This window comes from Enhydra lutris, unplaced genomic scaffold (genome assembly GCF_002288905.1).
Source record: "Enhydra lutris kenyoni isolate GAN:26980312 unplaced genomic scaffold, ASM228890v2 scaffoldscaffold64, whole genome shotgun sequence".
In the NCBI taxonomy this organism is placed as follows: domain Eukaryota; kingdom Metazoa; phylum Chordata; class Mammalia; order Carnivora; family Mustelidae; genus Enhydra; species Enhydra lutris.
The window spans coordinates 7,994,349-8,020,070 of record NW_019154148.1 but is presented as its reverse complement, the minus strand read 5'-3'; the positions used below and the strand labels follow the sequence as shown (position 1 = coordinate 8,020,070).

The window sequence follows — 25,722 nt, the reverse complement described above, 5'->3', positions numbered from 1 at the left end:
TCTGGTTCCTGGGAAAGAGAAAACTGTCTCTGGAACCGGATGCTGAAACTGGCTTCCCATAAATTGAAGGGAAGTGAGCAGGGCTCTCCGGCAAGGCAGGGAGTGGGGGGCATGTTTGGGATTGGCCAGAGCACAGGGTAGGAGAACGGAGAGCAGAAGTCCCCAATGGCATAGCAGCTCCCCCAGACCCCAGGCCATGCTGGCACCATGGGCTGTAGTGGGGCATCCCACTGGTCTGAGAACACGGCCCTGTGCGCTGCCAGGAGATACAGCCATCCGGGCCGGTAGGGTGTGTGTGAGGCTGATAGAATGCTTGAGACAGGGCCCCACTCTCCTATGCTGACGGGAGCCAGGTGGGAGGGGTGGGCCCAGGTGAAGGAGGCTGTGGGCAGTAGGGAGTGGTGGGGACTGGGGCGTGGAGAGGCCTCAACCTCAGAGATCCCCTCCTGGATCCCGCTCACTTGTGACCATGGAGGAAAAAGCGGGCCCAGTGTTGCCAGCTCTTTTTTTTTTTTTCCATGAGAAGCTGGAAATCCACTTTTTGGGAAATCTAATTATTTTTCAATGTCAGCAACAAATTGAAATTAAGACCTCACATTGCACAAGTGAATCAGAACACGACCGCAGGACAAGTCTGGCTGGTCAGCTGGTGGATGGTTCCTTCTGGCCTAGAAGAAAGGAGGCGACTGCCTGCCCTGCTGTGTCCTATGATCAGGGATAATTAATGCCACCTCCCAGGGCTGGCGTGAGCGTGACTCCAGTTAAACACCAGAAAAGTGCTTCTCAGCGTGCCAGGCGGGCCTGCTGAGAGCATCCCGCAGACTTGAGCCACTCCTGGCTATGTGTTTGTGCATTGGGCACTCTCTGAATCCCTGGCCTAAGTTGGGCCCCGTTCTGGGCACTGGGGTACAGAAGTGAGCTGTCATGACCCTGTGCTCAGAGAGTTTGGAACATGGGAGGGGTGGGCAGCAAGGACAGGAGGAATAACAACAGCCTGGTTAATGCAAGTGCTGATTGTGCAAATAGAGGGTATTCTGGGGTCACAGGGAAGAGCGCCTCAGATGAGAGCCACTTGAGTTGCCCCAGAGCAGAGGCAGGGGTTAATGCAGGGAGGAGCCTGATGCGTGCAGGTGTTGCTGCAGGCGCTAGAGCATCATCTGCAAAGGCCCAGTGGCATCACCACATCATAGTATGAGGTTGGGCCTCGCTGTGGTTTAGGGTGCTGGAGTGAGGCAGGACATGAGGTTGGCAAAGCCTTTTGTGTCAGGCTGAGGGGCACCAAAGGGGGTTGATGCCTGGGATCCCCAGCTATACTGTGACAGGGGAGTGATGAGGCTGGTTTGGGGTCTAAAAAGAGAAACTTCTCTCTTTGAGAGCATGGGGCTTATGCCTTCTGTTTTCAGAAGCGCCTCCCTCTGCAGCCTGAGAAGACTGAGGCTTTATGCCTGGCAGCCACGTATGAGGAGGCGCTGATGTCTCCACATCGTCCCAGTGGCCCCACGAGTTCCTGCTCAGAGTCTCAGAGAGTTTGGGTGGCACAGCCAGGGCATGGCAGGTGGCATTTACGTGCATTGGGGAAGACGGGCCCTCCCTGGGAACCTGGCCCAGGCACCTGTCCCCTCCCTGCTGTTGTGGCCTGAAGAGCGAGTGCTCCTGAATCTTCAAGGAAGAGCCTCGGTACATTCTCGCCTTGGATCTCTAGGATCAGCCAACAGTGTTAGACATCACTTGCCCCTGCTCCAGACTGTTTTCCATCAACTTCTATGACTTTCCTGGTTTTTCCCCTGGCTTTCCCATTTATTGTGCCTTCCTGTTCTTTCTAAGATTTGCTCACTCACTCATCCACCTATCCAGTGCGTGTTTACAGAGCACCTGCCTATGCCAGATGCAGTAGTGCTGGAATGTGCCGCTGAGGAAGCCCTGGGGAGCGGGGGGCTGTCTGCACTGAGCTCACATTCCAGGGTGGGGGCGGGGTGGACAGTAGGACAGTAGACACCTCCTTCATCCCACCCCATCCCCTTGCAATGATGATGACATAGGTGGAGAAAGTTCTAGTGGGGGAGTGTACCATGGTACCTCTTTTTCCCTGAAGCATGTGGCACCCCACCCCCACCCCCAGGGTTCTACCCCCGTCTCCCTCCCCTCTTCAGGAGGCTGCCTGACAGCTGATGTGGAAATCTGGGAGCAGCTTGCCCTTGGCCTCCCTGGGGGAGCTGGTGTTTGTCAACGTGGGAGTTAGAGTCCCCATGGACAAGGAGGGCCAGGCAGCGTCACTCCTCAGTGACAGCTAGAGGCAGCTGCAGACCTTGTCTCTGCAGACTCCAGCAAAGAGGTGACAGCTGAGCTGGAAAAGCAGAGAGTGGGGCACCACACTGGGCTCCTGGTCCAGGCCAGCCTGGGCTGTCGCTGCCAGCCTGCTCCCTCAGTGCCAGGTTCCCATGGAGTGATCCCAGGGGGGTCTGGCTTCCCTGCTGGAGGGACGCTTGGTGATGGGTCTTGGGAGGATTAGGAGTTCATAGAAAGGTGTGTCACACGTTTAAAGTCAAATTCAGGGGTCTGCTTACCTGATTTGCATGTTTAGCACCTAGTAAAGGCCCCAGCACATAGTAGGTGTTGAGTAAACACCTTTTGAATAAACAAGCAAGTGAGAGAATTCTCATAAAGTGACTATGGACCCACAGATCCCCATTAAAAAAAATAGACTCTACCTGTCCATGGAAGAGATGTCCCAGTAGGCTAAGTGTCCTTGTCCCTTATGTCCTTACGGCCAAAGCTTTTTCTCCACCATAGATGCTAGAAGCTTGAATCATTACCTCATAGGGACGAGTGGCTTTAATTTCAGATTTGCCAAATTGCGCTCTCGAAAGCCTTTGCCTCAGTTCCCACTTGTGTTTCAGTGGGTGAGTTTCTCAGTGTCTCTGAGCTTTCCCACTGGTAAAACAGGAGTAGTATAGCCCACTGTGCAAGGTGTAGGAGATTAAGTGATGACACAAGGACCACGCGGTACAGGTCTTAGAAGGTCACAGCTTACCAACGAGGTGCCATGGTCGTTCCTTTGCCTGTGACATCTGCCAAACCAGCCCAGCTCAGGTCCTCAAGAAGCCTGGCTCTCGTAGGGACACTCACCTGCTTTAGGTCAGTAAGGTGGGCAAGGGCCCAGCTAGCACCCTCTGCCTGGCTGGGGAGAAGGTCCCAGTGGAGGGGAGCCTGGAGTTGGTTCCATTCCCTGGAGAGGGAGCCACATCCTTGGCACGTCCCAGGAGTGGGACTGGTGGGGTGGGGCAGGCTTGAGGGTTCAGGCCAGGAGGCCTCAGGGGCATGGAGCTGGCCAGATGAAGGTCATCTTAAAGCTTTGAGAGATGCAGGTTCCAGAGCCCCCTGGTTCTTGGGGCACAGGAGGGAGAGGGCTAACAATCTAATAGACTCATGAGAGTATTTGAGATGGTGATGGTGGCAGGGAAAACAGCATCCAAGTTAACAGAGCAGGCCCGGGGAGCAGGAGATAGCTTGGTGTGGGGGCGGGGTGCTGCACGCACCCCCTCCCTGCCTGAGTCTAGCAACGAAAACTTGTGCCTTCAAGAAGTGTCCCCCTGGGGGCGCCTGGGTGGCTCAGTGGGTTAAAGCCTCTGCCTTCAGCTCAGGTCATGATCTCAGGGTCCTGGGATCGAGTCCCGCGTCGGGCTCTCTGCTCAGCAGGGAGCCTGCTTCCTCCTCTCTCTGCCTTCCTCTCTGCCTACTTATGATCTGTCTCTGTCAAAGAAATAAATAAAAAAAAAAAAATTAAAAAAAAAAAAAGAAGTGTCCCCCTGGGACGCCCAGGTTCTCTGTGTGGCAGAGGGCAAACTTTGCCTTCTCTGACAGGTGGTTCCCTTGCTGCACACTCTGGGGAATTTGGTCTAACCCCAGGTGAGTTAAGGGAGGGCTGATGGGGGAGCTCTGTGACTCAGACTCTGGGGGTGGGAAGGGTCATGTGTCGCACGCAAGGACAAAACTGCTTCCTACTGCATTCAGGGAGGTTCCTTATGCCCTGGATGTTAGGAAGGGCACTAAAGGCTAGGGAGTCACTCTGAGGGAGAACTGTGTTCGTGGCACAGGAGGCTGGCAGGGAGTCGAATGCGAGGAAGAGGCTTGGAGCAAAGCTTCTGAATTTTGCTGGGAGCTCTGAATTCTTCGTGAGTCCTGCCTGTGCTGGGGACACAGATGACAGTCTAAAGTGTCCTGGTTTTCTCAGGCTTTTCTGGGTCAACGCCTGTTTGGCAGGGTCCCTCCCTTTCCCGTTATCATGTGGAGACCTCTGGGGGCCCCGGCAGCGGTGGGGATGCTGGCCTGAGCCCTGGCCACTTTTGCAGTGACGGGGTGTCAGGTCTGGCTCCGGGACCCTTTACCTGGACTGCCTAGGTGTGCTGGGCCCCACCTGTCCAGATCAGGTGCTGTGATGCCTTGTCCCCTCTGCATCCTCTCCCAGTCCACAGCCAGCATAAGACAGGAGCATCTGGACCCCACGCACACCCCTCTGGGGCTGGGGGGAACCAGGCTGCTGCTCAGACTGGATCACTCACACCAGCCGCCCCCATTCTCACCTGGCACTTAGTGTTGCATTGGGAGCAGACTCTCCCCTCAGAGTCCAGGCAGGAAGCAGGGTCCATGGCCCTCGGAATCTATCTGTTTGACCCTGGCAGTGTGTTAGGGGCAGTGGCAGGGATGGGGCCCCCTGACCCTGGGTCTGACATCGTACTTCTCCTCAGGCCCCTCCCCTGACCTCCTTCATCAACCAGGACACTTTGTCCTCCCCTGTTGCTGTCCCCAGGGATTTCCTGGGTACGATGGCCTCAACTCTTCGTGATGACATCTTCCCTCTTTCTTTCTTTGGCTCAGAATGGTGATAGGGCAGCAAAAAACATGAATCATAGAAGGAAGGAAAAAGCATTGTTTTCAAAGGACAAAAATGGTGCCCAGTTGAACACAGGTGACAGAGATCACAGCACGGATGAAGGTCATGTTCAAACTCAAACTGGTTGGGGGGAGGTGAGGATGCCACGAGGTGTTGCCACAAGGGTCTCCTCCCCCAAAAGCTGCTTCTGGATGAGACGCCATGTTGGGTCCCCAGGGACTCTGTGGTCAGATAGTGCCAAGGAGCTCCGGGGAACATCAGACAGAGAGACGATGCTCCTGGGCTCTCTGGGGCTGGGGTTGCTGCCAGAAAGAATCAAGATCCTTGCCTTCCCTCTGTTCCTTCCCTGCCAGTGGCCTAAGGGAGACACTAGGCCCTGGCCTGCAGCCTCAGCAGAGTCTGTCCTTCCCTGTTCTGTAGCATGACCCCCTTTCAGATGAGTTGATGGTCAGTGAGTGGGAACATCCAGTCCCACGTGGTGGGGTGGCTCTCCATTACCCACAACCCCCAGTGCGGGTCACACACACACACACACACACACACACACACACCTGGTGGGCAACAGCGTAGGCTCTGGAAAATGCTTGGCGTGTACTGTTCTCTGACAGGGCTCTTCTGGGTGGTCCCGAGGAGAGCCCCTGGTGGGCCTGGGAGTGAAGCCTGGGAGTGTACTATATGCCTGGGGTTTTGCTAGATGCTTTAAATACAGTATTGAGGCTGGTCCTGGTGCCAGCCTGAGGGGTGAGGTCCAGCATCACCACCATTTCACAGGCCAGGACACTGAGCCGCAAGCAGGCCACGTGTCAGGCCCAGGTCACAGGGGTGGGAGGGTGGCTGAGCCCAGCCTGGAACCCGTGTGCCCTGACAGAGACAGGGAAGGGGCAGCTCCAGCAGTAATCATTACCTACAGGAACTGTTTCCTAAAGCAGCTTTGCTTTTTGTTTGCCTGGTTAACATTTGTCGAGCTTCTACTGGGTTCTGGGCATCGAGCTGCTGGCCTGGAGGTGGAGGAGCCCTGTCTCCACCCTGGGGACTTGCAGAGATGTCCCCAGTCCCAGCAGAGCGTGGCCTGGTATGGCATGAGGGACAGAAATGGTTGGGGTCTTGGGGCCGTGTGCTTGGGGGTTGAAGGAGGGCTCTGCCCCGCCCCCCATGTTTGTTGTATGGGACAACCAGTCCTGCCCATTTGCATTTCGTGGCCGTTTGGTATTTTGAGCAGAGAGGCTCAGGCTGTGTTTGTACCTGTGTTGCCTGTGAAGCATCGGCTGAGGGAAGATTTGCAAAATGCACGTTTGTTCTCGCACTAAGACCAGGCTTCTGCTTCCCCGTCGTGGGTCAGAGACATGCCCTGATGAACATCTTCCTCCCCGGCTGCCCACAGCACTTTCTCCGTGACACTCCATGCCTTCTCCTGAGGGTCCTCAGAGAGACTGGACTTCTTCCCAGTTATTTCAGGGGTTCCCAGAGAAGCCACAGAGCACCTTATGAGCCTGGCTTCCTGAGGCCTCACGGCAGACTTTTCCGGGCCTGGCCTGTTCCCTGGTGTGGTGGCGAGTGCAGCTTGCCCTGCCTCTTAGTTGCTGAAGTTCAGATCTGGGGAAGAGGTGGTAAGTTTCCTGAAGGTTGGGCATAAAGGGTGGGAACCCAGCTGGCAGCTCTGCCACTGCCTGCCCACGTGGGGAGCCCTGGCCCTGGCCCAGTCCTCCCTTCAGCCACCCGTGCCCCGATCCTCCCGGCAGAGAAGAAAGTCACCTCTGCCCAGCAGCCTTCGGCCACCTGCCAGGGCTCACTGGTGGCCCCGGGTGGAGCTCTGCCACAAAGAAGGCGAACTTTTACATTATCATGCAGAGCCTGTGTCCTTCCTTATTGTCTATTCCAGAACAGAAACTTGGCCGCATCTTTGCATAAGCAAAAGGTGCATTACAATGTATTTCCCCAAACAAGAGAGCCCTTGGCCTCTCTCTGCACGGAGAAGGGCTGCGGCTTTGAACATTTTCCCCCAAGGTTTAAAGATTCCAGGATCAATTTCTCAAGACAGGGCTCAAGGATGTTGTCCTGGCTTCCCCTCCTCCTGTAGTCTAGAGCAGAGGAGAGCAGCTTCTCCCCAGCACACTGGTCTTGGGGGAGGTGGGGTTGGGGTGGGGAACACACTTGGGCACTTAGCTGGGGTCTTTGTCGTTGCAGGGTACTGACACCACCGCTGTCACACACACAGTGTACCCATTTCCTATCATTTCACATTCTCCAAAGTTACTCACTCATTCATTCATTCGTTCAAAACTCTTTACTATGCCTTTACTAGGTGCTAGACACTGCTAGGGACACAGTAGTGAACAAGGAGGAAGGGTGCTTCTCATAGCAAGTGTATAGTCCAGTTTGGGAGCAACTACTTAGGGAGTACTTTTGGGGTGAGCAGGGACGGTCATGTTTGGGGGAAAGCATGGGAAGACAAGAGGGCACAGCCAGTGCAAAGGCCCTGAGGTTGGGATGGATTCTCACTACAAGGTGCACGGAGGCCAGCGGCTGGATGGACCACAGTGAGCAAGGCCAGGGCAGCCTGAAAAGAGGCAGCAGGACTTGGATTTTATTCTAGTCGCAGTGGGAATGCCTTGGAGTGGATGGGAATTAAGCTGAAGTGTAACTGCTCCCCCCCTTGAAACATGTTTATTACCATGGCTTTGTTCTTACAGATGCTCTTCAGACATTTCAAGAATTCTGGGGCTGGAGGGAGGAGAGGGAATTCCAGGGATGAGCCACTGCACAAGCAGCTGGAGAGGGCAGCCAGGCTTTGCAGAAGGTGGAGCTGTCGAGACGGGGAGCGGGGGGGTGGCCTTCCAGTACAAAGTAGCAGAAGCTAAGCAGAGCACAGAGAAGCCAGCCAGGACCAGCTTCGAGAAGGCCCCGACTGCCATCCTGAGGGGCAGGAGCTGCTCCTGAAGTCATGGGGCAGGGGAATGGGGGGCACTGAGGGCTACAGGCAGAGGAAGAATCTGCTGAGTGGTGACTGCGGTGAAGAAGGCGGCAGTGTGGGCAGGACGAGAGTCAGAAAGGCACTGAGGACCCCCCGCCCCTGCCTGCTTGTCTGGGAGATGGGGTCAGGGTCAAGGGAGGACAGGGGAGACATGAGGGAGATGTTTGGAGGCTGCCTCCCATCTTCAGTGACTCTGCTACGTCTGTTGGCTCTCTGCTCGGCAGAAGCGTTATAGCTGTGTTCCTATTAAGGATGCAAGTGTTTCACTGGAAATTGTACTCATCGTTCCCAGTGTTCTCTGTGCCAGGTAGGCCCCGCTGGCTTCTAGCAGCCGAGTGGTATTTGAGCAGCATCCCGTGGGCTTAATGGCGGTGGCAGTCATACAGGTCCCTGAAAGGCTCATGTTCCCTTGGGGGCAGGGCACGGCCCCCTCCTAAGGCCGGCAGAGGCAAAGGGCAGTAGGGGCCCCTATTGTCAGCACTGCCCTACATTCGCAGAAAGGCGTCACAGAGGGAGGCCAGGGCACAACCCACCGATGCCCCAAGAGGAGTAGGCTGTGGGGAGCCATGGCCCCTCTGGAAGGGACAGAAGCTTCCTTGGGGACAGAGCCATGAAAGGCCCACCACAGTTGGAAGTGACCAGGGAGGTAGGGCTCGGGGAGTCTCTGGAGTAGGCCTGGCTGCCAGCCTGACCCACAGCCCGGCCTCCTTGCTGGCCCTCCGCTGGTCATGCTCCTCTGCAGCCCAGCCCAGCACATGTGAGCTGGCAGCTGACGGGCAACTCCGAAGGCAGGGCCTCCCCGCCTGGCCTCTCTGCTCAGTGGCCTGACATCCTAGATGGCCTCTACCTCATAGAGCTTAGCACTGAGTGGTGGGGTTCCTGGGGTTCTGGTCATCACCAGTCCCAAATCAGGAGTCAGGGTCAGAGCTGCTTAGTATCCAAGGACCCAGGACCCCTTACTTGAGATGAAAGCGACTATGGGCACAGTAGCAGGGTTCAGGGAACAGGAGGATCCTAGGCCCTGGTGGGCAAGGTCTGGGCCAGGAAGTGGGAAGGGGACCAGTCCTGCATCTTCTTCCTCCCTGAGGGGACCAGCAAGCACCCCCTCACTCAGAGCCTCAGCTTCCCCATTGCTCAGGTGGTCAGTCATTCTGACCTCCAAGGGCTGTTGGTAGCATAAAATGAGCTAATTCTCTGAACTCAGTCCTAAATCCCTTCCAAATATCAAGGCAGGTTTCCTGTCTTCTTAAACCTTGTCACACTGTGGGCTTAGAGCCTCACCGGGCCTGCATGGGGGTAGGTCCCCTCAGGGTGCACCCCAGACCAGCTCTGAGAAGTGCTGTTAGAGTGTGGGCCCTGGAGAGGCATGGTCAGGGTATTAAGAGAGCCTTGAGCCCCTCTTTTCTGGAGAGGCTCTGAGGGATGACCCCGAGACAGTTTTCTTTCCCCTACCCTGTGCAGAGCAAAGTTGTACTGCTTCCCTCTGCCAACAAGGGGATGGAGCTGAGCCAGCCCAGAGTGTCCCAGAGCTGTGTAGGAGGTGCCCCCCCATTCCAGTTCCTATCACTGCTCACTTGTCTCCACTTACCCCCAAATCTTAGCCCCACCCTTGACACTGTGACTGCTATAGTAGGCTCTGCTTTCCATAAAGGAGCCCGAGTCATCTTTGTAAAATGCAGTGTCATTATCTTTCTATCATGACTCCATATCCTCCACTGCTCTTTGATTAGAACTGGAATCCTTCTTATTACTACTGAATAGCTATGTGGTCTGGCCTCAGGGGCCCTCTCCCCCTGCTCAGACCTTGAAACACACGCCGCTGTCTCTGACCCCAGGATGTTTGCACATGCTACTTTCTTTGCCAGGAGCACTATCCTGGCTTTGCTGAGCTAACTCCTTCTCATTTCTTATCTCTGAGATGAAATGCCACATCCTTTGGGGGCTCACCAATCCTCACCAAGGGTCCTCTTCAGCATCGTCATGATCTTGAAGCTGTTTTTGTGACTTCTGAAGTCTCTACCTCCTGACAGAGGGCCAGCTCTGGGCTGGTTCACTGCCAAATCCCAAATGCTAGCATAGTTGCTGGACATGCTGTGGGGCCAATAGCTTTCTCCTGGGTCTGCTGGGTACCTGCCAAAGTCTGTGGAGAAGGAGAGGCCAGGCCAGGCGATTCTGGCCCCCAGGGGGTGGTAGGCTCTGTGAAAGGCCAGGGTGGCTCAGTTGGAGAAGTCCTATTGTGAATCTGTAAGGGGCTTATTGCTGGCAGGGTGGACATCGCGCCAGAGCTCAAACGTGGGGGAAAAGGCAGCTTTCTTTTGTTCTTATATTTGATGCCACCCTTGCTCCAGGATAGAAGGGAAAATGTGGCCCAGCCCATGAGATGTGGCTCAGGCTTTTCCCATTCAGAAGTCTTTAGGGGGAATAGTCAGGTCAGAGGGTAAGCCCTGACTCCAGGCTTGTCTTAGAGCTCAGGCTGCTCTAACAAAATACCGCAGGCTGGGTCGCTTAAGCAGCACACATTAATGTCTCCCAGTTCTGGAGGCTGGAAGTCCATGATCAAGGTGTCAGACAGTTTGGTTCCTAGTGAGGACTCTCTTCCTGGCTTGCAGACATCCTCCTCCTTGCTGTGTCCTCACATGGTAGTGAAAGAGTGCACAAGGGAGCTCTCGGTATCTCTTCCTCTAGGAGCACTGATCTCATCATGGGGACCTCCACCTTCTTGACATCATGTAACCCTATCTGCCTCTCAAATGCCCCACCTCTGAATTGCACTGGGAGTGATGAGTTGGGGCGGGGAGGACACGATTCAGTCCATGGCAGGGCTGTTCATCTCCTGCCCCTCCTACCCTGGGGTAGCCACCCTGCATCTGCACACGTCTGTCCCAGCATGCTTGGCCCTGGGCCGTGACCCTCCAGGCTGAGGGCCTGCAGTTGGGGTCAGTCCAGGTGTATTCTCTTTTCTGTAGCCAAGCAACATCTGCCCTCCTCTCCTCCAGGCCAGCGCTGCCTCCACCCCAGCCCCAGGCCAACCTATGAGCCAGCCCCCAACTATCCTGTCCACTGTCCCTGGATCCCCTAAATGTATCTGGGAGTTACATTCCATTTGGGCCCTCCAAAACCACCCCTTCTAGATATGAACCCATCCCCTCCCGGGTCCCAGATAGCAGAACCAAGCTCTCTCTACTTTTGGCTTCTTCCCAAATATCGGTGCTGTTTTTACCCTCCCTGCCCTGTCCCCCTAACTCTAAACATAGGCTGGGGGTCAGGGCTGGAAGGAGTACAGTGAAACCTAGTCATTCTGCCCAGCCTTTCTCTGCCCCCTCCTCCCTTCTGCCCCCTCCAGCTGCAGCAGGACCTCCCAGTGTCACTGCCTTCTTTGCTTCTACACCATGACTTTTGGTCAAAGGCCATAAGCCAAACTGGCTGGGCTTGCCTGTGAGAGATAAAGCAATACTTGGGAGAATAAAAAAAACCCTTTCTCTCTTTTTAAAAGATTTTATTTATTTGAGAGAGAGCACGAGCAAGAGGAGCAGCGGAGGGAGAGGGAGAAGCAGGCTCCCGCTGAGCGGGGAGTCACACACTGGGCTCTCGATCCCAGGAGAGCCTGAGATCATAACCTGAGCTGAAGGCAGATGCTTAACTGACTGAGCTACCCGGGTGCCCCCCACTTTTTAAAAAGATTTTTTAAAAAATTTATTTGACAGAGAAACCCTTTCTCTTAAGAAAAACTGGGTTTTAGGGTTGTTGTCTTATTGTGGACAAAAAAAATCAAGTTTGACCCTCAAAGCTGGGCAAGGGTGTCTGTGTGTAGGGGTATGCACCCTGGCCTCTTCCCGTGACTTCATGGATGGCTATGATTTAGCGTGGTGACAAGTATGGTGTCTTTCTGTTTTCACCAGCACCATTCCTTTGCACACAAGGGAAATTCAGTGCTCAAAGCTTTGTAAGACAGGGACTGTTAAGCCTGTTTCATGGAGGGCACGGCACAGTGTGGATGAGTCGGCAGGGCCTCCCCTGGGCCCTCCCCTGTCAGTGGCAGGTGGTCCTTGGGCCTGTGGTTCCTGCTGACATCTCCCCGTTGTCTTTCAGGTCAACGAAATCTATCATGATGAGTCTTTGGGGGCCCACATCAATGTTGTCCTGGTGCGGATAATCCTGCTGAGCTATGGGAAGGTGAGTGAGCCCCTGGTGTCTTCCTTTTTTTTTTTTTTTAAAGATTTTATTTATTTATTTGACAGACAGAGATCACAAGTAGGCAGAGAGGCAGACAGAGAGAGAGAGAAGAGGAAGCAGGCTCCCTGCAGAGCAGACAGCCCGATGTGGGGCTCAATCCCTGGACCCTGGGATCATGACCTGAGCTGAAGGCAGAGGCTTTAAACCACTGAGCCACCTTCCCTGGTGTCTTCCTGATACTGCAGAGCCCCTGTTCAGTGTGGGATGAGGGGGCCCTCCAGTGAGGCACGGGCCTCCTCTGGAGTCCCAAACCCCAGGTCCTGTCCCCAGCTGCCCTGTGCTCCTGAAAGAAACAAGAAACATGTGTGCCACCCCCATATTCCTGACCCCTTTGAATTCCTTGTTTTAAAATGTAGATTTTGTTATTATTCGGCTGTGGGGAGGCCAACCTATCAAGAGATGACTGCCATGGAAAAGATGGTTTGTCACCTACACAGGGCTATATGGGCAGGATGACAGGGTGAGTGGGCATAGGACTGGCCGGTATGAATAATTCCAGTGGGCTCTGTGCCATAGTTTAGCTGACTATGTAGGTATGTAACAACTATGTAACAACTATAGTACATCCCTGGGGGTGATGGGAGTGTGAGAGTCCCTTGAGGGAGGTGACTGGGGGTGCGGACTCTGAATTCGTTGGTTTGCATTTGGAAAGCGTTCTCCAGAGCCAGTTGCTTAGTATCTGTAGGAATTGGCTGACCCCAGGAGGGTCAGTCCCTCCAGGGTCAGCATGGCCCCAGACTTCAAAGCATCAGAAACATGAGGATACTTGACCCCTCACCTCCCACCCACCTCTTCTCCCCGTGTCCTTCTCCCCTTCCTAGCTTCTCTGTCCTCCTCTGCATAGCATCTGCCATAACTAGACTCTCTTGCCCTTCCTAACCCCACTTGCTGTCAAACTTGGAACCGTCTTTCCTAGCAGCATGTGGGGTCTGTGCAGCAGGGGGAGAAAGACCCTAGAGACGTGACCTGACATGGAAAGGTAAGGGTGTACAGAGAAACGAGAGTTGGGGAGGAAGGAAGGAGCTCCGTGCCGGGCAGCTCAGAAGGATCTTACCCATGTTAACTCACTGAGTCCAAGGGCAGATGGGGAGCTGGAGCTAGGATGATCCCCATTTCATAGATAAGAACACTGAGGCTTAAAGTGGCTTGCTGGTATTCTGGGTGAGTGGAGAGTGTCATTTGGCTCCTTGGGAGTTGGGCTTCTCACGCTCACAGCCAAATTCCAGAATCCATGGTCTGACTTCACTCAATATGTACAAAAATCAGTCATCAGAGATGGTAATCAGGTGCAGGGTTAAACTCCTCTGCTCAAAGACAGAGGGTCTCAGTCTCCAAAAATAAAATCCAACTGCCCACAACTTACAAGGCCCATGGCAAAAAAAAAATGACAATGAAGGGCCCATACAACTGGGTGAATTCCAGGAATAGTGGACCTTGAGCCCACTGTCTTTACCCAGAAAGCCTATCATTCCAGAGTAGAAGCAGCCACAGTTAGGGCACCAGTCATGGTCCTTTGTGCTCCCCACAGAGAACATAAAATATATCAAAGCAGACTGTGAGGACTAGGGAGAAATTGATGAAAACCTAACTGCAGGAATCTTTTATACTCTTTTTAAGACCTTTAACAGATTATATTTTGAAAGGCATAGAAGTTTCAAATAATAATAATGTATGAAGTTAAATTAGCAGTTTTATCATTTTTTTTCTTTGCCCTATCGAAGTATGTGCCTTCTTTTTGAGGAATCATAGAACACTTGAAAATTACAAAAGTGCTTTAGGTTGTAAAGAAAATTGCAGTGAGTTTTATACAGTTAAAACTGTTTGGGCTGTATTCTCTAACTCAGTACCCTAAAAATAGGGTGGAGGGAAAGGATATATTAACTGGGAAAAAAATCCAGTCTTTCTTTTTCTTTTTTTTTTTTTTAAGCTTTTATTTACTTATTTGACAGACAGAGATCACAAGTAGGCAGAGAGAGAGAGAGAGAGAGAGAAGGAAGCAGGCCCTCCGCTGAGCAGAGAGCCCAGTGTGAGGCTTGATCCCAGGACCCTGGGATCATGACCCGAGCCGAAGGCAGAGGCTTTAACCCACTGAGCCACCCAGGCGCCCCGCCAGTCTTTTTTTTTTTTTTTTTTTTAAAGATTTTGTTTATTTGAGAGTGAGAGAGAGCATGAGCAGGGGGGAGAGGCAGAGAGAGGGGGAAAAGCAGACTCCCTGCTGAACAGAAGCAACCCTCCCACCCCCCACCAAATTCTGGGCTTGATTCCAAGACCCTCAGATCATGACCTGAGCTGAGGGCAGACCCTTAACCAATTGAGCCACCCAGGCACCCCAAATCCAATGTCTTTAAACATTTGAAAAATGACCAGCCTGGAGGGAGACTATGAAAGCTGCAGTTACTTGGAACACTAATGAAAATGATAGTACTAGAGATCAGAACCTATGAGGTGTGGCCAAAGCTGTATTCAGAGGCAAACTTGCAAGTGTTTCCCAGATTGCACAACAGAGAATGAATACACACTAACCTACTGCATTGACTCAGTAAGATTTACACAAATGTCAACAAGAACCACAAACCAAAAAAAACAAAAAAAAAAACAAAAAAACCTAGGGAGAACAAAAATAAGGAAATAAGTTTCAGAAAGACAGAAATGAAGAAATTAGGACATAGAAATAATCATAATAATCAACAGAGCTTTGGCCAAAGCAAACCTCTGGCATATGAATCTAGAAAAGGTGGGGGAGAGCACAAACTAAAAGATTAGAAAGGGTCTGCTAATAGAACTTACACCAGGGTGCTTACCTGGGCAGAAGAGGAAGTTGCCATTGTGGCATATGTGGAAGTTGCCACACTAGGCAACTGCTAGACCTCCACTCGGGCCCACTCCCATCAGTGGAGGAGGCCACATGTACACCCTCCACCAGCTATAGGAGGGTTTGGGGAGGAGTGGGTGCAATTATATCCCCCACTCTTTCCCTTTACTGCTGGAGGGGGGAAATGGGAAACTTCAGGTTGGCCCTGGAGGTAAAAAGAGGACTGCACTGATTATCTGGGCACCAGGTGGCAGCTTACATGCCTCCGCCCCCGGTTGCCCCCATATTGGTTCAAAAGAAAGATTTGGAAATCGTGCACAGTTAATTGCTTGCTCTTGCTGGCAAAGCCTCGGGTCTCATTTAGCCTAAAAGGTGTTGATTTCCCAAGGAAGCAAACCCTGGTTTATTTTAACTACACCCTGTCAGGCTCTGTGCTAAACTGTCTGCACCCAAAACCGTTTTTTCTTGTGGTTCTTCTTCTCCTCTTCACTGCTGTGGGACAGTAGATATTCATGACCCCAGTCCACCATTTGCAGAAGAGTCAGAACTTGAAGGTAGACAGAGATGCTGGCAAGTCATGGATTTCTTGGGAAATGAGAATATTTCAAAGCCGACTCCAAAATATGTATAAACCATGATAAGTCCCATAACCATAGTGGGAGCTCAAGTTCTCCAGCATTTTCCGAGTTCCCGAAAATTACCTCTAAATCAAGAGTCAGATTGTCTATTTTTGCCAGTGCATTCTTATTCACTTTTAAGGAATTATTAAGCAAGGCTAATAGAACTCCATAGAAATCCTCTCAGAGCACATACATAGATATACTCTGACATCCACCCAATTTGCTTTTATAGCCAGTGTGATTCCTATACTCAAAGCTGCCAAAGGTAGCATGTCCAAGACAATGTACAGACCTGTCTTCCTTCTGAAAATAGATGTAAAAAAATCCCAAGGCTTTAAGAGCTTAATTCAATAACGCATAAAACGAAACTCCCACCATGATAAAATAGGGCTTATCCTGGGAATAAGACAATCATTGACTTATCAGGAAGTCTGTTCATATAATTCATCACATCAGTTTGCCAAATGACAAAATTTCCTCATCTACCACATACTTCACAAAGGGTTTCTGTGTGCCAAGTTCTGTGCTGGGCTACTGAGGTGGTCTCCGACCTCCAGGCCTGCTTCTAGAGCAGAGGTGTAGACAGGGAAATGATTATAACAGGGGGTCAGAGACTCCTGGGGGGAAAGGTGGGGCAGGCAGGCCTCATGGGGTCAGGCCAAGCTACTGGAAGGGAGTAAAAGGGAGAAGAACCAGCACAGGGATGTTTCCAGGACCTGATGTACATTTCCAAGAAAACCCTGGACTCCTATGTGCAGAATGCGGGGCAGGAGCCTGGCTGGGGAAGGTGCAGGCACCATTGAAGGAAGGTAGGTCAGCTGTGGATTGTACTGAGACCATAACCATTGGCTGGAGTAAGGAAGACAGACGAAAGAGAACTTTTGGGGGTGTCTGGGTGACTCAGTCGGTTAAGCATCTGCTTTCTGTTCAAGTCATGATTGCAGGGTCCTGGGATCAAGTCCTGCATAGGGCTCCCTGCTCAGCGGGGAGCCTGCTTCTCTCCCCCTCTCTGCCTGCTGTTCTGCCTACCTGTGCTATCTCTCTGTCAGATAAATAAAATCTTTAAAAAAAAATAAAATAGAGAGAAGAAAAAGAAAAGAAAGAGAACTTTGGCAGGAGGCCAAGTCTGGAGGGCATGGGTGCTGAGTGGTTGGATGAAGGTGCAGAGACACTGGGCCCAGGTCTTGGGCAGCCAGGTGCATCATGATGCCAAGCCCTGAGATGGAGAACACAGGAGAAGAGGGTGGTGGGGAGAAAGGCAATGAGTTCAGTCGAGATGTGTTGAGTTTGAGGTGCCTCTTGCCATCCCAGTGGAGACAGCCAGGGAGAGGCCGGTGTAGGGGTCTGGAGCTTCGAGAGAAGAGCTGAGCATGGCTCACAAAGGCACCAGTGGGGCAGGGGGTACAAGGAAGTATGCTGAGTCGGGGGGCAGCTAGGAAAGAGCCCCAGGAGCCCCTGACACTGAGGCATTGCTGGGGCAAGGGGCATGATCTGCATAGGAGCTGGGAGAGGATCTCCTGGTATTCAGAAATCTGTGCAAACAGATGGTGACATGACAACCAAATTTTTATTTAAAGGTGGAGAAAGAAGCACATGTCCCCAAAAGCACTCTGCCTGGCTAATTCTTCGGATGTTCATAGATGTTCACATAGGAAGATAGAGGGGTTCCACACTCAAGTCTCGGAAAGGCTTATAAAAGAACATAAAATGGGCGTCTGGGTGGCTCATTCGGTTAAGCTTCTGCCTTTGGCTCAGGTCATGATCCCAGGATCCTGGGATAGAGCCCCCTATAGGGTTCCCTGCTCAGTGGGGAGCCTGCTTCTCCCTCTGCCTCTGCCTGTCAAATGAATAAATAAAATCTTAAAAAATAATAATAGCAATTTAAAAAGAAGTTAAAAGAACGTAGAACAAGTATTCTTGACAACAGAATTTCTCAGAGGCTTTAGGACAGAAGCATGCCCAGTGAATCTCAAGAGATGCATCAAGACACAGTTTCTCAAACCTGTTTTTCAGTCAGTGTTCTGAGGAACCCACTTTGGGAAATGCCGCCCGTCCTGAGGCAGTCACAGTAATGTCGGCAACAAGAAGGTGACTTTGTTACTGTGGTTCTGGAAATTCTAGAATTTCCAGGGGTTCTTCCTGGGAGTGTCTTTATGACATGGAGCCAACATGGGAAAAGAACAGATAAAACCGTAAAGATTGTTTGCTGATGATTGTGTACCTAGAAAACCCAGAAGGATCCGCTGTGAAGCTCTTAGAGGTAATAAAGAAGCTTAGTGAATTGGTCAAATAAAACATAATTCTATAAAAATCACTAATTTTTGCATGAACCCACAAGGCTCCAAATAGTAGGTATAATAGGGAAAGAAAAATTCCCTTGACAAAAGTAACCAAAAATATAAAATACCTGGCTTGGTCCTAACAAGATCCATATAGGACCTATTGGAAGAAAAATTGCACATTGTTACTGGAAGGAAAAAAATGGAAATGAGGGCTCCCTGAAAGGAGACTGGGGACAGTAGAGGTATCGATTTTTCCCAAATCAATAACTGGAACTTGGATAAAATGATTCTAAGATTCATCTGGAAGCCTAAGAAGCCAGTCAAGACTGGCTGGGAAAACCTTGAAAGCTAAGCAAATAGAGGGAGATTTACTCCAGACATCTTGTGAGGTGAAAAAAATTAAAATCATGCCATCTCTGCATAAACACGAGCAGATCAATCAAATGAGCTCCTTAGCTCTGAAAACACACTTCCTGTAGACACCATGGGATAAACGTAAGTGAAGTGGTTATTAAGTGTCCTAAATCAGTGTAGGACTGATACACATTTCATCTATAGTAAATTAAATATGTGATAAATATAGGCCAATAACACATTCCACGACTTAAACCGCAAAGATCAAGAAGCAAACATTGGTTGCCAAGGGCTCCCTAAGCATAAGTGTAAGAGAAGGAACTATAAAGGGGAAGACAGATACATTTGAATACTGAAAACATAAAGCTTCTGTCAAGAAACAATTAAAAGACAAAGCCCAGGCATGAAAAACACTTGCAATACGGCAAAGATATTCTAGTACGTGAAGAGCTCCTGCAGATCATAGGAGAAACAGAATTGGCAGTGGGTATCACAGTACGCAGAAGAAAAATACAAATGGCCAAAAATTAAGGGAGAAAATGTTTAATTGTGCTATGAATTAAATAAATCCGTTTACCAATTTTAAAGCATCAATGTGTTAAGATTAGAAAGAGGGATTTAAATGCTGGTTTGGGTGGATGAAGCAATACACTTTTCTGATGTGAGTATAAATGTGTACATATTTCTAGAAGGAAATGTGACAGTACTCACCACTGCCCTTAGAAAGACACTGACATGTCCAACATTTTACTCCTGATTTGGATGAGAACATAGAAGGGACTTCTGCTTTCACTTGGTACCTCCTCTCTATGGTGGCTTGGGGACAGGTGGGGAGGGGTCTGTGTCCTTCTGCCCTCAGGGTCACTATCTTCCCTTTCCCGTGGTTGGGCCCAGGGACTCTGCCACCTGCATGCTTAGGGGACCTCTGAGCAAGCCATCTGGGCTGGAATGCAGGCTGCCGCAGGTGCGCGGCCTTACCTGCAGGTGAGGCCAGATCACCTTATGGCCAAGGCCAGTCTGGCCCTGCCCCTTACATGCTGCCTCACGGGAAGGGGTTCTTCCTTGCCAGGGCCATGTGTGTACCTCCCGCCCCCAGCCAAGTCTTCCATAGGCAGAGTGGGGAGTAAGGGGAGTGGGCACAGACCCCAGTGTCAGGCTGCGGCCTGCTCTTCCTAGGGACATATGGGGAGGTGGGCGGGCCGCAGCTGGCAAGAGGGGTGACTGGACCTCACCTGGGCAATAGGGCAGCCTCAGTGAGACCAGGACTAGTAGAGTGGAAACCAAGAGGGGCACAGAGGGACCAGTGTCCCTCCCAGCCCCCCGACTTCATGTGGGAAGGAGTTTAGGAATTAGAAGGGAGAATCTGGAGTGGGATGCATACTTTCAGAGCAATATCCAGAGAGCCCACTGTGCCCCAGCCACAGGCTAAGCAGACTGACCTCAGACCCTTGCCTATGATATTGGAGGAGTCAGGATAGAGAACGTAGCAGAACCATCCGCAGTCTTCTCAGCCGGGCCCTCTCCAGGCCCCTGGGGATCCAGCTGGGCTGACCAGTCTCCTATAAGCCAAGCTCATCCCACGCTCTGCTTACCTTGTCCTGCCCTACCCTGCCTGTCCCCGAAAGCCCTTGGGCCCAGGTCAGGCCCATGAGGCTGTGGTGGAGGTCTCTAGGAGAGGCTGGTGCCCATTGTGTATCCTGGGGGATTCCAGAAAGTTACGGGACCTGACAGATGCTCAGTCCTCCTTCAGCTTCCATAATGTGGCTCTCGGTTTCCCAAGGGAGGACACCCTGCAGCAGGGCAGGCAGGGAGATAGAGTTAGGAGGACACAGCTGGCCAAGCACGGGGGGCTGGCGCTGCACAGGTACCCTGATGTGAGGGAACTCGGGGGAGACCCCACCTTCTGGTCCAGTGTTGCTGGAACAGGATGTTCGGCCCGGACACAGAGCATTAGGAACCTAGGGACTGTGCAGCGTGCCTGGCTACTGGCTCTGGTCTATTGAAGTGAGCACAGTCGTGGGCCACAGGACTCATAGCAGTGGCCACAGGAAAACAGGGCCCGTCTCACTGACCTGGAGCCATCGGCCAACTCAGGAAAGTGACCATCCAGGGCCGAGGTTGCTGAGCTAGACACAGAACACCCCAGCCCCGAAGGTCCATCACTGACCGATACTCCTGGAAAGTATATTTCAAAGGAATTATTAGAAAAGCAAAATGTGACAAAACCAAGATTTACAAAAAGACCCAGCCCAGACTTTTTATTATTAAATTCCGTTCACATAAAATCACACCATGAGATTGTTAAAAGAGTTCTCGTTTCATCACTTATCTCGTTGGTGACAGTTAACAGGGTGTGTCCACCGGTCGCAGGCCCTGTTCTGCACAGCCACCCAGGGACGAGGCCCTGTTCAGAGGTCTCTGTGGGGCGTCATGGGAGCTGAAGGAGTAGGTCGATCTGGGCCCCGCGTGCTCTCCAGGAGTGGAGCGTGAGCTCCTCATGAAGTCACCAACAAGAGAGTATCGTTTCAGAATCTTGAGGGAAGTCGAGCAGTGGGTGGCCCTGGATGGAGTGGCCGGGCCCACGACCTCCCAGCAGGGGTCTGAGGAACAAGAGGCCCAGCATTTGTGTCGGGGGAAATGGGTTCTCCTCGTTCAGGGAGAAACCAGGCAGGGCTTCTAGACTGGGGGTCTAGAGATGGGGTTTGGCTCATCTGCAGGTGTGTTCTGGTGAGCTGCTCCTCAGGGAACTCCTGTTCCTGGCAAGGAGGGAGAACCCCATCCCTGGGTGGGTTTAAGCATCAGGCAAGCCACGATGACTGTAGCCAGGACCCCTGTGAGGAGAGGGGATGGAGCAGTGCCCCCCAGGAACTGGGGGTTCTCAGCCAGGGCTATGGGCTAAGGCAGACTCGGGGCAGAAAGCGGCCCCTGTATTCAGATCCCATTATTCATTCTAAATTATGATGGGTATAGACCAGCTCCCCCAAGCCTGTCCCCAGATCCCACAAGACTCTAGAGGGCATAAAATCGGTAGCATTTACATGAGTGACATGTTGTTTGTCTTCCAGCTTATGAGAAGCCTCCGAGTTATCTCAAGTTTTTCCTAAAACAACATTTTCCTCCATTTCTTAAAAAAAAAAAAAAAAAAGAGACAGAAGAAAAGAGATTATCTTATTTTATACAACATGCCATCAGCCAGGGAGCAGACCATCAGCAACACTTGAGGGTTGCATAGCAACTGGCTTTTCAATTGATTTTTTTGAGAAGGCACCAAAGCTACCGAACTGTTCTCATTTTAAATATTTCCTAGGATGATGGAAATCAAAGCAAAGGGAAATCAGAGACTTGGGGATAATCAGAGAAGAACATAAGGTATCTGGTCGTGAAAGACCCAAGTGAAGACCAAGTACAGAGCGCTTGTGGGGATTTTTCAGCGTTGGAGGGAAAGAAATTCAGGCTGTGGATCCCTTAGTGGGAGACGAGAGAAGAGAGTGCTGGGGCCAAGGGGTCTGTGTCCCAGGGCCTAGTGCCACTGTCCTTCTTACTGTGTGTCCTTGGCCATTGCTCACCCGTGCTTGACCTTGGCTGCCCTGTTGGTATGAGGGGGTTTGGAGCACTTCAGGGACAGTCCCCAGTCTCCCCCGAGTCTGGGTCCCATGCCCCAACCTAATGGTGGTTGGCCCCTATCGTCCCGTTCTACCTCCCAAGCCAGTCATCCCAGGCTCCAGAGAAGCACGAGGATTCGCAGGGGTTGGGCCCTGTCCCTCAGAGGCCTTCCATGGCTAAGCTTGGGAAGGTTCATGCTGAGAATCCCATGCAGGCAGCTTGGCTTTTCTCTGGAAATAGCAGGCCTTCGTGGTATGGGAGTCCCAGGCACAGAAAGAAGGGGCTTGTTGCCTGTCCGAGATGCCCGTCCTGGTGAGCTCTGAGCTCACTTCACCCACACAGAGCATCCACGGGTCAGGCGCATGGCCACCCCCACCTGACAGTGGGGTTGCTGGCTCCAGGGGCCGGGTGGCCTGCAGACGTTACACTGTGGGGAGCTGCAACGCTCTTATTCCACTGGCTGGGGTGTACAAGCCCCAGGCTCCTTGCCCCTTGCTCCCCTCAGGTGCTTCCCCACGGAGGGTGATTTTGCCATTCCTGCCATGGGATGCCAGTGGCATCGAACAGTACAGACTGGGATGCTGCTGAACATCCTGCAGTGCACCTGACCGCCTCCACAACAGAAGTACCTGACCCCCAGTGTTCACAATGCCAAGGTCAAGAAGCATGCTCTGCTCACCTGAGCCCAGTGGACCCTGCCCTTTTGCAGGTCTGGGCTCTGGGCCCACTGTCTGGGGCAGATGAGAAGGCTTTGGTGGGTTGAAGCCCGATCCCCTGGAACATGAGCTGCAGGCATCCCCTAAAGGTGGGCTGGCTCTCCAGGGGACTGGCATCAAGCCTGCATCTTTATCATCATTGCCACCACAGCGACAGGGACAAGGAACATTTATCGGTGCTGACCATCACTGACAGAGCCCCTGTGCTCTTGGCTCTGCCCTGTGGTTGTACCCATTCTGCAGATAGGGAGCTCAGCACAGTGAGGTAACTTGTCTGAGAACACACGTGGAAGAGAGATGAGCAGGTCTCCAACCCCAGGACTCTCACTGCCTAGGTGAGCCCCACCTGTCACCTGCATGTGCCCTGGCGAGCTGCTGGACAGCTTTGGGGTCTGTGGGGACTCCTGAGATGTGGCTGCACCAGGATAGCCACCCCATGGCTGGGTTCTATTCCAGGCTGCTGGACCGGCCTCCAGGCTACCGGTCCTTGACGGAAGGAGGGAAGAACATAAATCGTTCAGTTCATTCAAGGGCAAACTGAAATGTCAGAGAGCAATGATTGGAACAGGACTTCTGACCAGGTCTTAATTGGCGTATGTAGGGTGGGACCCCAGACGTTGTCTCTGGCCTTCAAAGTCCCCTTTGCCTGCCTGCACTCAGAGGTGCAGCCTGGCATCCCAGCAGCCAGTCGGTCACCCGGCTCTACCGTTCCTGTGGCAGCAGCGCCACCTGGTGTCCACCTTGGGGCCCCGCCCTTCCTTTCCTGACCCTCTGGTTTCCTCCGCCTAGTGGCTTCCAGACCCACCTCCACCTCGGTGTAGCAGGGAGACTTGGGCTGTTTACTTCAGTTGGCCTTGATGCGGTTCCTCCTGCAGTTAATAATAGCACCTGTATCTTAGGGCAATTTTACAGCTTAACTTAGGTGCCACCTATAAACCTGGACCAACCACCCAGCCCCCCGCAGGATGCAGAAATGCCCCTTCCACGGGGAGCGCGGCGTGACCACCACTCCACTGCAGTTCGCTCTTTGCACCCACAGCTTCTCCCGGGGGAGGAGCTCCCATCTGCGAGGTCCTTGACCGGTGCTGCGGCCACCCACTTGCTGGGCTCACGCATGGTCCCCATCCCTGCACAGGTGGGAATGGCAAGCTGTACAGACAGGTTCTCCTAGAGAACCCCATGCAGAGGCAAGCAGGCAGCCAAGAGACAGGTGCCCTGAGGGCTGGGAGGAGCACAGGTGCTCTAAGCCAGCCCAGTGTGAGAATCTGTCTTTCTTAACTGAAACAGGTAACTCTCTTTGGCACTTTGGAAGAAGATCTGGTTGGGAGAAATAGATGTTTCCTCTCCTCGCTGGGAGGAGAGTCAGGTCACCAGCTGTGGTCCATGGCAAAGACAGGGCAGGGTCCGTGGGGGCCCAGAGAGTGGGGCCCATCAGAGGGCTGTGTGGATGTGGCTGGATGGCAGAGATGGCAGCTGGGTTGCAGCAAGAGGAACCATCAGAATCCAAGTGAGCCACACGGGCTAGCTCAGACCACTCTCCTGGGGTCTCCCCTCTCCTCTGCTTGGATATCTCTGTCTGCCAGGCGTCCTCCGAAGCTCCAGGAACCTGTGGGAAGGCCAGGTAGCTCTCAGGAGGTGGGAGGAGAGGGGGAGGAAAAGCTAAATCTGGGGTGCTGGAGACGTGTTCTTGGGGGGATTTTCCAGGAAAAACCTGCTTCAACCTGTTCACTCCTTTTGAGCCTCTACTCCTCTGTCCTAACTCTGGTCTTGGGCCCAGCCGTGCTCAGGGGTGGACAGAGCACCTGGACTGATCCCTTGGGGGCTTCACCCAGATAAACGGGAGAGTACCCCAAAGCAAAACTGTCAGCTCTTACCAAGCAAGCAAGCTGGTCAGGAGAAGACAATCCCTTGATGGTGTCCCCAGACGCTGTGGACCTCACATGCCCCCTGCAAGCTCGAAGTCCTCTCCTCTTGTATCCTGTGTTGGCCCCCTTGCCACCTTCCACCAAAGCCAGAGGCCTCCTCCTCCCCCGCTTGCCAGCCCACACACCTTTCCTGCTCATCTCCTGCCATGCCATGATCTTGATTCTGCTGGTAGGGCACCAGCAACGCTCCCATTCCACACTGTCCCCCTCCCACATCCCCTGCCTTCTCTGTGATCCAGAGGCCGGGTACCTGCTGCAGGGCACAGGTCACTGTCAGGACTCGGTCTGGCCCCCGCATACCTACACCCTCCTGAATGCTCCAGACCCAGCAAGGATGAGGATCCCCGTCCTCGGTTCTTTCGTGGACATCTTAGATGGGCCAGAGCCCTCAGAAAGTTGGGACATGGGCAGAGTGATAGGACATACAAGCAGCTCTGCCTCTTGGGTGCCTAAAAGCTGACATCACCTTCCTCCTCCATCTCAGAGTCCCATCTGGGCTGCTCACTCCCAGAGCCCAGCACATAGCCCACGTTTTCTGAGATCTGCTTCCCTAGGACCACTCCCTCCTGGTGCAGCCTTTTCCCAGCCCCTCTCTCTGCCCCTCTCCCCCTTCCCTCCGGGAGTGTCCTCAGAACCCAAAAGCTGGGAGGGGGTCCCAGACAACCTCTGCTCTGGACCCTGCAGCCCAGGCCCCCGTGGGACCTGAGAACACACGCGGCAGTACGCATTCGCCAAATGGGCAAAGACAAGGCGAGAACAAAATGCAAATCAATATTTCAATAAATTATCCTGCTGCAGTGGCAGAATTACGCCGGCTGCCAGAGGGGCTGGGCGGCTGGGCTGGACCATAGGAATCTCTGCGAGGAAGCAGGCGCTTGCCACTGTTGGGGCCAGTGGAGAAGAGGGGGCTGTTTGCCTGAGGACCTTTATTCTGCGGTTGTCAACCTGGTGACCCGGGGGATGTGTTTTGTTTTGTCCACGTAACCGACTTTAAGTGGAGTCAACATTTACTAGGAGGTCGGCTTACTTTGGAAGATCCAGATTCAAACATTGGCCTGAAAAATCCAGTCTGGCAGCTCGGGGTCCCCGCATTTCTGCATACCCACAGTAGCGGGGCGCTGAGTGCTCTCACCCTGGCTTTGCTACTGTCCTCACTTACTACTGATCGACCCTCACCTTCTTTATCATGCCGAGGAAATATTTCTGTGTACTCTTAGCCCTTCTCAGTGGGCAACACAAAAGATAGTTTTGTTTTTCATACAACCCACCTGCCTCACTGAGTGACATCACCTGTCTCACCCCTGTTGGCATTTGG

The 25,722-nt window shown here is 52.7% G+C and overlaps 1 protein-coding gene across 1 annotated transcript in view; it reads left to right on the top strand.

Moving 5' to 3' along the window:
• Positions 1–25,722, top strand: part of LOC111158889 (ADAM metallopeptidase with thrombospondin type 1 motif 2) — a 219,053-nt gene that overhangs the window by 135,945 nt on the left and 57,386 nt on the right. Inside the window, exon 5 of the mRNA XM_022521186.1 lies at positions 11,952–12,035. Within this exon, the coding sequence (XP_022376894.1) occupies positions 11,952–12,035 (84 nt within the window). The remainder of the gene's footprint in view (positions 1–11,951; positions 12,036–25,722) is intronic.